Source organism: Halichoerus grypus, chromosome 5 (assembly GCF_964656455.1).
Source record: "Halichoerus grypus chromosome 5, mHalGry1.hap1.1, whole genome shotgun sequence".
NCBI classification, from domain to species: Eukaryota; Metazoa; Chordata; class Mammalia; order Carnivora; family Phocidae; genus Halichoerus; species Halichoerus grypus.
In genome coordinates, this window is record NC_135716.1 from 72,389,843 (window position 1) to 72,406,156 (window position 16,314).

General features: G+C 37.5%; 1 protein-coding gene across 1 annotated transcript in view; it reads left to right on the forward strand.

Moving 5' to 3' along the window:
* Positions 1 to 11,878, forward strand: part of BPNT2 (3'(2'), 5'-bisphosphate nucleotidase 2) — a 37,379-nt gene extending 25,501 nt beyond the window's left edge. Inside the window, exons 4-5 of the mRNA XM_036070959.2 lie at positions 3,641 to 3,802; positions 5,887 to 11,878. Coding sequence (XP_035926852.1) covers positions 3,641 to 3,802; positions 5,887 to 6,158 — 434 coding nt within the window. The 3' untranslated portion in view covers positions 6,159 to 11,878. The remainder of the gene's footprint in view (positions 1 to 3,640; positions 3,803 to 5,886) is intronic.
* The last annotated feature ends 4,436 nt before the right edge of the window (positions 11,879 to 16,314 follow it).

The following is a 16,314-nucleotide window of genomic DNA, read 5'->3' on the forward strand; positions in this document are numbered from 1 at the left end:
TACTGAGAAGTTTCTTCATCAACTGGAGTTACTTGTTTATCCTGAAAGGTAGTTCCTGTTAGAAAGACAAAATACATGTTTAACTTTTTTTCTTCAAAAATTTCTAAGTAAGGACTTTGGGTAAAAACTACCTCCAGGGAAATGAATGTTATTTTTTCAGGGAAGAGCAGGCTTTTGCCTTTATTTTTTTGGTATCCTTAAGGTCTCGTGGATTTTTCTATATTCAGTGCTATTCAAACTACAGGTATTATTTTTCAAGTTAAATCTCTTCTTTTCATTGCCCACTTTTACTAACACCTTTATATATGCATTTTTGTTTAAATGCCATTATATGGTCCTGTGCTTTAGGTCTCGTCTGTTGGTTCTCCCCTATGAGCAACAGTGAAATCAGCTTATTTTAGCCTCCTTGACTACCATCCCATTTTAGTCAATCATACCTTTTTTTGATATGTGTCTTTCTATTATTCAGCTCTTCAGATTAAATGGTATCCTTTGACTCTCAACCAGTCAGGTGTGAGATAACATTTACACACTTTTAGTCTTCCACCTATTTTCCTATCTTTGGTTTCCTCTTAAATCCACAGTTAAATTTATTCAGTATTGACCAACAGTGCTTTTGCTAAGAGTTCTTCAGTCATCCTTTGGTTGGATAAAGCTTGTCCTCTGAAAGATCACTTCAGGAGAGCTAGCTCATCCAGGTCATGTTACCTGAGTTCTTACATGTTAAAAGCTTTTTCTGTAGCCTTGATTCTTTAAAGACTCTCAGCTACTTACAGACTCTTTGGTTTAGCCCTCTGTCCTTGGGCTGCGCTAATAAATTACCAGAAACTAGAGGGCTTAAAACAACAGAAATTTATTTTCTCACAGTTCTGAGGGCCAGAAATCCAACATCATGTTGTTGGCAGTGTCGTGCTCCCTCTGAAAGCTCAAGGGAAGAATCTTTCCTTGCCTCTTCCAGCTTCTGGTGGCTCCAGGCTTTCGTTGACATGCCTTGGTTTGTAGACACATAATTCCAGTTCGTGCCTCCACTTCTCATTCTCTCGGTCTGTTTTTCTCTGTCTCCTGTTTTTATAAGGATACCAATCATTGATTTAGGGCCCAGTCTAATCCAGTTTGACCTCAGCTTGAACTACATCTGCAAAGACCCTATATCCAAATGAGGTTCCCAGGAGACAGGAATTTTAGTAGGACACTATTTCACTCACTATATACTCTTTTTTCTTGGTTAACTGGTAGAAACTGTTGAACTGGTATAATATCTGTGTGGGTGCATGTTGAATCTTGTCGGCAGAAAAGCTGATAATCTGATTTTCTTTCCTTTGTAAGTAGCTCGGGTATTTTTGCCTGGAACGCCAAAGAGCTTTATCTTGAAAGTCTAATAATAGAACTATGATATATCTCAGATTCAGAGTTGGGATTCTGGGCGGATATCTACATAGTATGTCTCTCAGTGTGGATATTCAAGTCCTCTTTTATTTCAGGAACATTTTTTTGAATCAAAGTTTTAAAGATTAGTTCTATTTCATTGTTTTTGTTTTTCTTTTTCAGAGACTCCTAATATATGTATATTGACTCTTCTCTCACTGACTTCTGTATCTATTACCTTCTCTCTGGTCCCCTTTATCTGTTTGCTTGTTTCACTTATTTTTTGCTTTTCTCATTGCTTACTGTGCTTTTTGACCAATCTGTTGCCTTTCTGTGTATCCTGTGATCTAGAACTAAGTCTTAAGTGATTTTGTCTTGTTGTTGTTGTTGTTTGCATTCTTTCCTGTATTATATGAGTTCCCATTTCATATCTTCCTATTTATCTTTCCTGAGTTGTTTTTTTGTTCCAGTGTTCTTTTTTTGTTGTTGTTGCTTATTTATTTTTAATCGTCTTTGAATGTTGTGTTGCAGTTTTACTCTGCTTTATAGAAATTTTCAAGTAGCCTGAAATGTTTTAACCTTCATTCATTGTATTTTCTTCTTAACTTTTCAGTGGACATTGCAGTTGTACGTATTTCTTACTCACATTTGGGCCGGCCACCATGCAGTCGGTGGGAAGGTGGTGGCAGAAAAGGAGTTTGGGTGGTTCTCAGTTCAGGAAATTTCTTTTCTGTTAGGACAAGGAAGGCATTATCTTTATTATCAGGCATCTTTTTTGTTTTCACTTTTCTTCTGTCTTGTTGGATCCTGTCTTGTTTCAGTAAGGCCCTTATCTTCAACGCCTTCTTTTTCTTCAGTTCTGTTTGCTGTCTTCCAGTTGCCTCTCATGGGGAGACTTTCTGAAAGGTGTTCTATGTCGTCTGGTCTGTTGTCAGGACTTCACTTTGGCTCTGTGTCTTCTCTAGGCCTCCTCTTGTTGCTGCTCTGTTGCCACATCTCAGGCCTACATGCAGTAGTTCTCATTTTAGATGGGACCCTTTCCTTCTGGGGAGAAATCCTGGCTGTTGTTCCCTGAGTTCTATCACCACTGAGAGGCCTCCAGCCTCTTGGCACTTCTGTGAAGCTCCTGCCATATCCTCCATACTGAGGTCGGCTATGGCACTTATTCTACTGATCTTCAGTATTTACTTCCCTTCTTTCTCATAAATTTGTGTTCGTGACTATTCTTCGTCTCCTTCTTATTCTTTAGCTATTGATTAAGGGTGTTACTTGTTCTCCTTGTTGCAATGTGTGGTTTTTAGAAAGAGGTGTGAGAGGAGTCCAAGAGACTGCCATCCTTAGCTCAGAACCTGGACATTCTGTTCATTTTTTAAATTTTTTTCCCTGTAGCCAGAAGTAAGTAATAATGCATCTGCTTTCGTTGCTAGCCATGGTGGACTGTGTTTTACCCCATAGTGAGTGACTGCTAGAGCAACAGTCTAATTTGATAATTCTGAGTAAGTTTATTTTCTTGTATAGCTTGGTAGTCAGTGAAGAAAACTTCCAAACCAAGAAAAAGATTTCAAGCCATTTCTAGGGTCTCCTCATCTTCTTAGAAATTTCTGTTCTATTTTGAAATCTAGAGCATTTTCTTTTTATATTCTCTGATAAAGCAGATGTGTAAATCTAACTCACCTCTTTGACTGTTTTATGTTTATCACTGAAACCATGAATATATCAGAAATAGGAGAAATAGTAAGGAGGAGAAAATAGTAGGAGGAAAACCTATTTTAAATTTTGAATTATCCAGGGTACCTAGTTGTGTTTATGTCCTAAGTTGTCACAGGTTGAGTTCCCCAGAAACCAGACTTTTGAGATGGAGATTAGCATGTAGGATGTTTAGGAAAGAGTGCCCTTGGGATCAAAGTTGTGTAAGAGAGGGAAGGAAGCCAGATTAGGTATAGAGAGATGTTGAGTTGCAGTATAATCCCAGTGAGAACTCAGCACCTCACTGGGAGCTCTGGAGCCTGGGAGTTCTTAAGCCAAGTTTTTAGAAGTCATTATCTCTGGTTGGGCAGGGTTATGTGACCTTTTTAAGCTTTGTTTTAATATTTGCCTATTTTAATGCAAAAAATGTTAAATATCACTCTCATTCTCAGGAAAAAAAGCATTTTTGTTTTGGGGAAAAACAAGTAATTCTGCGGAAAAGGGTATTTTGTCAGTCAACTCTTGGTCCTTTGAGTTCCCATTTCAAAAGGCTTCAGTGCTGTTAATGGATATCATATTTGCTTTTCAGCTTGGGCAATGGTAGACGGTGGGTCCAACGTGAAAGCCCGCACTTCCTACAATGAGAAGACCCCAAGGATCGTTGTGTCACGCTCACATTCAGGAATGGTCAAACAGGTTGCTCTTCAGACTTTTGGAAACCAGACTACAATTATCCCAGCTGGTGGTGCTGGTACGTTCCTATTCCCCTGTGGTGCCTGGGGACAGTGTCCCCCGCATGGTCAAGGCTTATGTTGGGAGAAAGATTTGGTTGTCCTGTGCTTGGGAAAAAAGTGAGAATAGACAGTGTACTTTGCAGACAGGTATGGTCTCCTACTTGGTTATCTCGAGGGTGGGATTTCAGCCACACATGCCTTCTTGTTAGAAATGACCTCACAGGGACACCTGGGTGGCTCAGTCGGGTGAGCGTCTGCCTTCGGCTGGGGTCATGATCCCGGAGTCCTGGGATTGAGCCCCGCATCGGGCTCCCTGCTCCATGGGGAACCTGCTTCTCCCTCTCCCTCTGCCTGCCATTCCCCGTGCTTGTGCTCTCTCTCTCTCAAATAGATAAATAAAAAATCTTTAAAGAAAAAAAAGAAAGAGGGGCGCCTGGGTGGCTCAGTCTTTGAGCATCTGTCTTTGGCTCAGGTCATGATCCCAGGGTCCTGGGATCCAGCCCCACATCGGGCTCCCTGCTCTGCGGGAAGCCTGCTTCTCCCTCTCCCACTCCCCCTGCTTGTGTTCCCTCTCTCGCTGTGTCTCTCTCTGTCAAATGAATAAATAAAATCTTTTTAAAAAAAAAAAAGGAAAGAAAGAAACAGCCTCACAGTAGGGACAATAGTTTCACAACAGTGACTGCTGTTCCTTGAATACTACAAAAGCATCTTCATGTCAGTGATGTACTGTCAGTAGTGGTTTTATATGTGATCTAATTTCAAAGTAATTGTGCTGTTAGCTTAACTGTAGGAATATCAGGGAGAGAAGGGAAGATCAAGCACATTATGATGCTTCCTATGGCAGAAAGATGTCAGGAATCCTCATAAGTGTTACTAGGATGGCTAATCCCTGGGCACTTTTAACACCTCTGAGCTCTTCAGCTTGCATGTCTGGGATGAGCTGGAGTCTGGTAGCCACCCAGCTTACTGTATATTCTGCACTATTTTATTACCTGTTGTTGATCAGGGGTCAGCTTACTTTTTCTAAAAGGCCAGATAGTAAACATTTTAGGCTTTATGAGCCACGTGTAGACTCTACTGCCTACTATTCTTGGATTTTTGGTTTGTTACCACCTTTAAAAATACAGAAAACCGTTCATAACTTGAGGGTTATACAAAAAACAGTGCATGGCCTGAATTTGGCTCACAGGCCTTTTGCTCACCTTTGTTTTGAGTGCTTTTTAATATGACAGAAGTGTTTTAATTCAAATAATAAATTATGGTGAGAAACATGTGTTTAAAACCTTTACATGATTACATGTATGTACCTTACTTAATATGATATTTTCCTATAAGCCCTCTGTTAATGTTGGTTAGGAAGGTAATGTTCAGAATATCCAGTATGAATGGGATAAATCAGATTCTAGACCTGGGTTCTTCTGTTTGTTTTATTTTATTATTTTTTAAATTTTTAAAAATTCTGCCTCATTACAGAAAAGGCTTAAGATTGTGTTATTTTGTCTTCTTTCAAATCCAGTGTTCCTAGATATTCAGATGAAACCCGTCGGTATACAGCTTCAGTATAGTATTCCAGAGGAAAGGATACACAGTGACTGTATCATTCCATAGAAAACAACCACAAAGTAGATTTAAATTTAAAGGATTATAGAAGTATATTTGGTTACACTTGAGAATAGCTTCATAAGTTCCTTTACAGTATATTTTTTTGCTCATTTGGGTTCGATGTCTGCACTGTTAACTTCCTTGAAAAAAGAACAAAACTATTTTTAAATAATTTTAGATTTTGCAGTTGCAAAGATAGTATAGAGAACTCCTGCCTATCCTGTGCTGTTATTTTTCACAATGTACTCTTAAAAAGTAGGCTACTTGTGGGGGGATGGGTTAGCCCGGTGATGGGTATTAAGGAGGGCACGTATTGCATGGAGCACTGGGTGTTATACACAAACAATGAATCATGGAACGCTACATCAAAAACTGATGATGTAATATATGGTGACTAACATAATAAAATTAATAAAAAAAAAGAAAGAAACAAAAAAAAAGTAAGCTACTTTCTTTAAATCTTTTGAATAGTAACCTAAATTCTGTGTTTCTCTTTTAGGTTATAAAGTTTTAGCACTCTTGGATGTGCCTGATAAGAGTCAAGAAAAAGCTGATCTATATATCCATGTGACATACATCAAAAAATGGGATATATGTGCTGGCAATGCCATCTTAAAAGCCCTTGGGGGGCATATGACTACCCTGAGTGGTGAAGAAATCAGTTACACTGGTTCCGACGGCATTGAAGGAGGGCTCCTTGCTAGCATCAGAATGAACCACCAGGCTCTAGTCAGAAAACTCCCAGATCTAGAGAAGACAGGACATAAATAAGCAAAGGTGATCACAGGTCACAGCTCTTCCTGAGTTGAGCAGTCAGCCTGAAACGCTGGGGGCCTCAAAGCTTCAGTGGAGACTGCATGGTTAAGGCCATCCAGAACTTTTTAAAGTATTTATGAAGCATCAGAGACTTATTTTCCCTGTAATAGGATGCAAGATCAGGGAAAGTGGGTTGCTTCGTGTCTCAAGTATTGTCTTTATTTTTGAGACTATTTTCGTACAGTTGTCATACACAAGGCCGCATATATATATATATATATATACACATATATATATATTTGTGAATTAAAATCTATAGTTGAGTCTACATTGTTCTGAGTCACAATTTTCACACAACATCATGAATCTTCACTATTTGTTAGTACTTTCATACAGAATAGGGCTGAAGAAAGGATTGATTTTGTGTAGATTTAATACTACTTTACAATTGTATCTCATTGAAAATAAAGTAATTGGGGGTTTTTACCCCTAATTCAGATGGAAAGCACAAGAAGCCACACATTCATTAATATGCAGCAAATGCTCTATTTATCTGTTGTTACTGAATATTTCTTAATGGATTAAAATAGAAAAAGCTTGTTTTTTTTTCTTTGAAATTTTAACAGGTTCACCAGCTAGTCGAGAATATAGCTATATGATGATTGCGTTGTAATAGTAGTTTCTGTGTGTGTGTTTTTGTTTTGTTTTTTGCTTTTTGTTTTTGTACAGAAAAGTGTATTTGTATCCATGGGTTCAATATTTCTGCCACCTTACTGTTGATTTTTGTTTGTTCTGTGGACATTGCATGGTCCCATCCTTTCCCTCCTAACCAGCATTTAGTCTTTAACATGTAAGGTTTGGATTAAGGTTTCAGGGTTAGCACTAAGATTTTGGTACATTTTCTCATTAGGGATAAATTATGCACTATAAGAATATAAATTATTCTGTTAATTGAGTCATTTGATATTATACAAATTGAGCTAGCTTTCGTTATTTTCAAAAGTTTTGTTTTAGTACTTTTTAAAAACTTTGCCAGGTTTGTATGTAGAGATTCTCACCTTATCAAGAATGATTTATGGTTGCTTTTACCATTAATAAATGGATCTAATCTAATCTCAAAGTAGTAGCTTTTAAGATACTTTAAAGTTTCCTTTCAGATTAAAATAACAAAGGTTAATGTTACTTTTTGAGTAATTTTTGTTTTAATGCAGTAGGCAGAATCTGACTGGAAGAAAGGCGGTGGCATATTCACTGTGTCCCTGTAATTAGAGCCTTGCTTTGTGAACTTTCATCGGAATGTTGGATTTCTCTCAGTGTGTTATCTGGAAACTTCGTGTAAACAATACCGTTATTTCATGTGACTTTGATGTCCTTGTATTTTATAACATACTGATTAGAGGGGGAGGGGATTGCTCATTGTTTTCTTCTTTTCTTTCTTCAAAACAACTTTCCATTTCTTTTCCTGTCATGGAGGTAAAATTGACCAAAGAATGGACATCCTCACCTAGTGGAATGTGCATACAGCTTTAGGTCTGCCTTTTACATGGTCTCCAGGGTCCTTTCATTCCTCCTTAGGGAACTGAATTTAGTACAAAGCACATGTTTATTCCCAGTCTCTAGCAACTGTTCACAAACCTGATAGTGTAGTGGGCCTCGATAGGTTCAGGTGAAAATTCATACAAAGTTTTGGTAGTTGGAACACTTGATATTTAAACAGGACTTAGGGGTTCAGAACAGAATATTGGAGACCTCATCTTTTTACTTTTCAATGAAATGAGAATATTTTTTCCTCAGGAGAGATGGCAGAGGCATATACTATTTCCAGAGTCTGTGGTATAAGCATTTGATTTAATGGTAATGTGTCAAACATGGGGCAAGAAGACTGGCATATTAAGAAATGGCATTTAATTGGAGGGTTTTTTTTTTTTCAATATTACATGGAAACTTTCTAATTTAATGGAAATGAAACTAGATCATATTAGCAAGCATGATTGCTTTGGTTTTATTTTTAATTCCATTAATCTGCATGTAGATAATGACTTTGCGAAGGGTTTGTGTTATGTGCAAAAGTTAAGATATTGGCTGACAGTTAAATGCATTACTTTTATAATTTGTTGGGTATAGTCTAGTTACTAATGGTTTTTAAGTGCTTTTATAGATAATTCATTTTTAATTTTTTTGTTTCTAAAAGTCAATATACACTACAGAACTAATATAAGTACAAAGAACAATATTTATATTTATTTATGTGAGACATTATTGTGCCAGAACATAACCAGTAAAACACCATGAATAAGTGAGGCATGTACTATCTCCCAGAATTACTTCTAAATGCAGCAAAATAACTAAAGTTGAACGTTTAGCGAGCCTCACCTCCCCAACTCCTGGTCTTCCCTTTCCTTTATCTTTGCTATCATTTAGAGCACAATGCTCCCTTAAACTTTTGAGTTTTACACATCACATTTAGTAAAAGTAGTGGCATCTATAACTTCAGTATTTATTAGCTGTCCCCTTGCTCTGCCCTTCATCTCTACCTCATTCCCTGGCTCCCCAGCCCGTTGATGTTGTTCTATATCTGCCCCTTTCTGGACCATACTCTCCCCCAAAACTTAACCCCTGAATTCTCTCCTAGACCTACTTCTCTCAAGATTGGCTGCTGAGATCTTATGGTAGAACTGAGTTAAGTTCCTGGTCGGGGAGATGAAGCCAGGCAAGAGTTCTGGTTGACCGTTATTTCTCAAAGACTGTTCTCAAAAGGTAAAGGAAAATCACCTTCAAAACCACAAAGATTTACACAGTCAAGTCTAATCCAGTGCTTCTGTCTTTACAAACCATTTCTTTAGATCCTTTCTTCACAGAATGAAAATGCAGAAAATACAAGAATTAGGTATATAAGCCTGCTTAAGAAAACTTGCTTTTTCTGTTAGCTTTCATACTTGTGTCCCTATTTCAGTTGAGATTACAAAGGGCCTACAAGGATCATATTTGTTTGGTATTCAGTTGTCCTCTTTCCTCTAATGTTTTTTCTTGATTTAAATCAACATTCAGATGAATTGTTTATGGCTGTATGATGAAGCTAACAAGTGTTTTGGTTCATGTGTTTTAAGTAACAATTGTGCAAATTCTGTTTGCTGAGTGCTCCCTTTGAGTATTGTGCTAATTGGGTCAGAGGAAGTAGGGGAGGGGCAGTGGCTAAGAAGAGGGTGGGAAGGAAGAAAGCTCCAGGGAAGGGTAGCAGAGGGAGGATGCAGAGCAAACATCTGCCTTGAGCCCTAGGATCAGGAACTCTGCCCTTGTCTCAGATGTTCAAAAATTGGATCTCACCCAGGCTTTGAAGGTGACAACGATCTCTGATAGCAAAGCATAAATAAAGAAAGCTGGGGTGCCACCAGCCCCTGTTCTTCAAAAAAGAAAATATCCGGCTTGCCTCTCCTTGATAACACCTTGAAAATGGCCTTATGGAGACAATCTTTGGCAGGTTAAAAATAGAATCTACTTGGGTTATTCTAGCTACAACTATTTATCTTGGCTATGTGTTGACTGGTCCTGGATAGAAACTGATTTTTCATTTTTGATCTTCGTTGAATTTGAGGTATATTATTTTCAGTATATGCCTACAAAAATTCTGTCTTGTAACTGTTGTATAAAATCAACCTAGTCTATGGTTTCATTTTTATCCTAAAAAAAGTTGTGCCTTAACAATAGGGCATTGTATGTTAATAAGGGAAAATAAAATCTTTTTTTAATAGATGGGGAAAATAGGAACTTTTTGCCATTAAAATTTAAGTTCTTTTAACATTTTTAATATTAGAGTTGGGGAAAATTCATTAAAGTTAAATACAATTGATATAAACTTATTTTTGCATAACCTAGCATTTACAACTAAAGTACATTTTTATAAGAACTGGCATCTTGATGTATATAGGTCTGAAATGATACTTCATCCTTTGGTTTTTAATTTGAATTAATACAAGACCAGGATAAGGTACATTTAAAAAATTTTTTTTCTTTTAAATCATTTTAGTGTGCTATTGTATCTGTTCTACTGGTCTTCTGAGTTAACTTTGGTTTTTAAAAACAGCTATTCATGGTACCATATCAATAATTTATTAATGCTAAAAAATACTGTGTGTTATGTGACTTAACAAACCAGAACAGTTCCTGGATTGAAGTGGGGAGGGGGAAAATTTGGGATTCTGATAGCAGTTACCAAGAAGGCAAGAAGAATTGAACTTTGTATTTCAAAAGGAGGTTTTGGTTTTATGAGGTGCTGTTTATGTAAGTTGTTTATTTTTATTTTATCAAAGCCTGGCAGGTATTAGCATTCCAGTTTACTATTGGTTTCTGTTTTTAAAAGTTATTTTTAAAGTTGGATGGTGAATTAATTCTGTGGGAAAACGAGATTTATAAGCAGGGTTTTTTTTGAGATAATATAAGCCAAACTTTTAGAAGTTAAGGCTGATGAGTATTAAAGCAACATTACATAATTGTGTTTGTAAGTGTTCCCTAAAGTATTATAATTAAGGTAATTTGTGTAAATTACAAAAGCAGAAACTGTGATGTTTGATTAGTAGTATGTTCCGTTAAAATTCCTCTTGAAGTATGTTCTACACATAGTTATTATTCAGGAAAGACTTGCTCATCCTGTATTTTTTTAAATAGGAAATACAGCATGCCAAGGCATCATTAGATCAGTTAGCCTAGAAAGACTTAAATCTCTCTCCCCAAATTATCTCTTCTAAGCTCTCTTCATCATTTATGCTGAGTTGAGGAGGTAACGTTTAAGGACTTTAATTCATGTGTAAAAATACGGACTTCCAATTTCCCTGTAGCATTATGTCCTCCACTGGCAGGAGCCAAAGCTAGTCTTAGAATCTAACAAGAGAGACTGTGTTCTGCCATGATGAACTATGGTGCTCCGGATGGATTTTTCCCCCCATTTGATGATGTTACTTAAGCTACTAGATGTATATACACACGGGGTTGAGTTTACACGAAACTATGAAATGGTGTTTCCTGTTCATGTCCCAGCCTCTTCAAACTTTGTTTTTTTAATAGACCTCACTTCCTGTCCATCACTTCCTTGTAATGGGCTAACACTGATGAGAGGAATTAAAATAAAAGAATACTTTTGAATACTCCTGCCCTATTCACACACATAAAGCTGTGGAGGAGTTAGTCCAGTCCTGTTGCCAAGCCATACTTAGACACCAGACTTTTCTTCTCTTGGCATGTTGTATCCTGCCTCCCTCACCCACAGCACAAAATTAAGGGGGTCCTGACTTTAACCTCTACGGAGAAGTAAGCTCTCCTCCATGTTTTTAGAGCAGTTATTTTGTACCGCACTCATTTTTATATGTGCTGTTGTAAACTTCTTAAGGACGGGGATTGTGTCTTGGTGATTTTTCTATTTCCACCTCAACCCCAGCAGCTAGCCCAGTGTCTTGAATAAATTAGGGGCCTAATGTGTGTTGCACTAAATTGAATAAAGGAGTACTACTAGCATAAGCGTTTTTCATGCCCCGGTTGTGTAAGCTGATTGTTTGTTTTGTTGACTCTGCAAATATTTATGATTATCACCCCTTGCACACTAAATTAGTTTTAACTACCCCATGGACATTTAGCTCTAGAAAACGTGATTGCTTCCAATGAAATGACTCCCGAACTCTCTGCCCCTGGATATACTTTGCCAAACTGAAATTTGAATTTTCTGAATAAATTGGTCATGTCTGAAAGAGATGGTGTGCTGCATCTGCTTTTTCCCTTTTTTTTTTTTTAACTAGGGTAACATATACATACATACATTTACCATTTTAACCATTTGTAAGTGCACAATTCAGTGGCATTTAATGCATTCACAATGTTGGACAACTGTCACCACAGTGTTTTTGAAGAACATGTTCATCATCCCAAACACAAACTACCCATTGAGTCCCTCCCCATTCCCCCTTCACCTCAGCCCATGGAACTCTTCTGCTTTCTCTTACGAATGCATCTGCTTTTGAACTAATTTTCTGAGATTCTCTCACCATGTACAGAAAAGGCATGTGTTTGAAAAGGGGTGTACAAGGCAAAAATAGTCGTAACAGAATTACATCTTGCATTTTTTTTTTTTAAATTTTATTTATTTATTTGACAGAGACACAGCAAGAGAGGGAACACAAACAGGGGGAGTGGGAGAGAGAGAAGCAGGCTTCCCGCGGAGCAGGGAGCCCGATGCGGGGCTCGATCCCAGGACCCTGGGATCATGACCTGAGCCGAATGCAGACGCTTAACGACTGAGCCACCCAGGCGCCCCTACATCTTGCATTCTTTGTTAGATTTAAGATGGAGGATAGAAAAAGAGCAAAAGAAGCAAAGACAAGGCCAAATTTATAGAAAGGGAGTAATAGAAACAGTATGATGAGAAAGATCTCCAAGGCTTTTGTTTTCCTCAAGTCTTATAAAAAGATGTCATCAGCCCCATATTATGAATTTGATTATTTCATATCCTGGACTTCAGCATCAGCAGAGGTATATTATTTGTTCATATAAATAAATAGTAGAGAATTCTAGTCTACATCCTAATAGAAATTAGGATATAGACCATTATTTTAAAAATTGTTTCTAAAATCTGAGTATTTTGAAAGCACAGAAACTTTAATTTGAAGTACAGTTGACACAATATTACATTAGTTTCAGGTGTACAACCCTGATTCTACAACCCTATACATTGTGTTATGCTCTCCACAAGGGTAGCTATTGTCTACTGTCACCATGTGCTATTATCATACCAGTGACTACACTGTCCATGCTGTACCTTTTAGCCTGGTGACTTACTCATGCCATAACTGGAAGCCTGTGCCTCCCACTCTTCTTCCCTATTTTGCCCATTCTCCCATTTCCTTCCCTCTGGCAATTACCAATCTGTCTTCTATATTTATGGGATGGGTCTGTTTCTGCTTTTTGTTTGTTCGTTTTTCAGATTCCACATATAAGCAAAATCATATGGTATTTCTCTTTCTCTGTCTGACTTATTTCAATTAGCATAATACATTCTGGGTCCATTCATGTTGTCACAAAAGGCAAGATCGCAATCTTTATTTTTTAAGGCTGAGTAATATTCCATGGTATACAATACCACATCTTCTTTATCCCTTCATCTATCAATGGACATGGGTTGCTTCCGTATCTTGGCTATTGTAAATAATCCTGCAATAAACAAAGGACTTCATATATCTTTTTGAATTAGAGTGTTCTTTTTCTTTGGGTAAATATGAAGTAGTGGAATTACTGGCTTATGTGTATTTCTAATTAAAAAAAATTTTTTTTTAAGATTTTTATTTGAGAGAGAGGGAGCGTACACGAGAGCACAGACAGAGAGTGAGAGGGAGAAGCAGACTCCCCGCTGAGCAGAGAGCCCCATGCGGGGCTTGATCCCAAAACCCTGAGATCATGACCTGAGCTGAAGGCAGACACTTAACCAACTGAGCCACCCAGGCATCCTTGTAGTATTTCAATTTTTAAATTTCTGAGGAATCTTCATACCTTTTCCCACAATTGTACCAATTTACATTCCCACCAACAGTGCATAAGGGTTCCTTTTTCTCCATATCCTCACAAACAGCTGTTACTTCTTGTCCTTTTAATATCAGCCATTCTGACAGGTATAAAGTGGTATCTCATTGTTTTGATTTGCATTTCCCTGATCATTAGTGATGTTGAGCAGCTTTTCACGTGTCTGTTGGCCATCTGTATGTCTTCTTTGTAATAATGTTTTTTCAGTTCCTCTGCCCATTTTTTTTTTAAGAAACCCTGAACATTAGAGTTGGAAGATCCTTTTTTTAATTTTAAATTCTTGTATAGTTAACATACAGTGCTGTATTAGTTTCAGGTGTACAATATAGTGATTCAACACTTCCATACATCACCCAGTGCTCATCACAAGTGATCCCCTTAATCCCCATCACCTATAGCACCCATCCCCCACCAACCTCCCCTCTGGTAACCATCTGTTTGTTCTCTATAGTTAAGAGTCTATTTTTTGGTTTGTGTTTTTTCTTTGTTCATTTGTCTTTTCTTAAATTCCACATATGAGTGAAATCACATGGTATTTGTCTTTCTCTGACTGACTTGTTTCTCTTAGCATTATACTCCCTAGCTCGATCCATGTTGTTGCAAATGGCAAGACTTCATTCTTTTTTATGGTTGGGTAATATTCCATTGTAAATATATACCACTTCTTTATTCATTCATCTATCGATAGACACTTGGGCTGCTTCCATAATTTGGGGATTGTAAATAATGCTGCTATAAATATAGCAGTGCATGTATCCCTTTGAATTAGTGTTTTTGTGTTTTGGGGGTAAATACCCAATAGTGCAATTATTGCACTATTATTAGGGTAGTTCTATTTTTAATTTTTTGAGGACACTCCATACTGTTTTCCACAATGGCTACCCCAGTTTTTATTCCCACTACCAGTGCTAAAAGGGTTCCTCTTTCTCCACATCTTCGCCAACACTTGTTTCTTGGGTTTTATATTTTTGCCATTCTGACAGGTGTGAGGTGATATCTCATTGTCATTTTGATTTGCATTTCCCTGATGAGAAGGGATGTTGAGCATCTTTTCATGTGTCTGTTGGCCAACTGGATATCCTCTTTGGAGAAATGTCTGTTCATGTCTTCTGCCCATTTTTAATCAGATTATTTGTTTTTTCAACTTTGAGTTATATAATTTCTTTATATATTTTGGATATTAACCCCTTATTAGGTATGCCATTTGCAAATATCTTCTTCCATTCAGCAGGTTGCCTTTTTGTTTTGTTGGTTTCTTTCTTCGTGCAAAAGCTTTTTAGTTTGATGTTGTCCCAATAGTTTATTTTTGCTTTTGTTTTCCTTGCCTGAGGAGACATATGTAGAAAAATGTTATTAAAGCCAATGTCTGAGAGATTACTGCCTATGTTTTCTTCCAGGAGTTGTATGGTTTCAGGTGTCATATTTAGGTCTTTTGTCCATTCTGAGTTTGTTTTTGTGTATGGTGTAAGAAAGTAGTCCAGTTTCATTCTTTTGCATGTGGCTGTCTAGTTTACACAACACCTTTTGTTGAAGAGACTGTTTTTCCCCATTGTATATTCTTGCCTCCTTTGTTGTAGATTAATTGACCATATAGTGTGGGTTTCTTTCTGGACTCTCCATTCTGTTCTGTTGATCTATGGGTCTCTTTTTGTGCCAGCACCATACTCTTTTGATTATTATAGCTTTGTAGTATATCTTGAAATCTGAGATTAGCACAAAAACATTTTTAAATGTCTCAGCTCTTTAATAACTTCAAGGATTATTTTCTTTCTCCCTTATAACTTTGGGTGGCTCTTTTTTTTAAAAAGTTTTTATTTATTTATTTATTTGTGAGAGAGAGAGCACACAAGTGGGGTAGGGGTAGAGGGAGAGAGAAAAGCAGACTCCCTGCTGAGCAGGGAGCCCAAAATGGGGCTAGATCCCAGGACCCTGAGATCATGACCTGAGCTGAAGGCAGATGCTTAACCGACTGAGCCACCCAGGTACCCCTTTGGGAAGCTCTCATTAGGAATATCGTTTCAGAGTTTCCAAAGCACTTCAACATGGATTCAAGTTTTCCCAGAAGAGGAGTGACCCTATGAGTGCCAAGTACCACCTGATATTTCAGAGATTATATATGGTTTTTTATTTTTTGCAATTTCTGAGAATTTTAACTTGTCTTGCTCAGTTTGGAACTCAGACCATGGAGGAAAAACAACAACAAAAAAACATGATTCACAGTGAATTCACTGATGGAGTCCAGCACCTCACATGGTCTCCATTTACTCTCTAGAACTTCTATCCCTTCCTCCCAGCCAGTGCTGTTTACCAGCCAATCGTGCTTTGGGGATTAACATGAGAACATTGGGAAACGAAGGAGTCCATCTTGTTGGACAGAGAGCAGAGTGGTTTCTTTCCCAAACAAGATTTCTGATCATAAAACAAGATTTCCACAGCTCTGGTGGGAGTTCTTCCCAGATAAGTACGGGGTCAGATCTTATTTCACAGTAGGAATGCAAACAGCACATTTGTGAAAGTTTTTCTTTCTGTTTTCAGTGAATTTAGTTCTCTAGCTGGATTAAGATCTTTGGTTACATCAAATCTCCAATTGGCAGAAGACCAGACCTAATTTTTC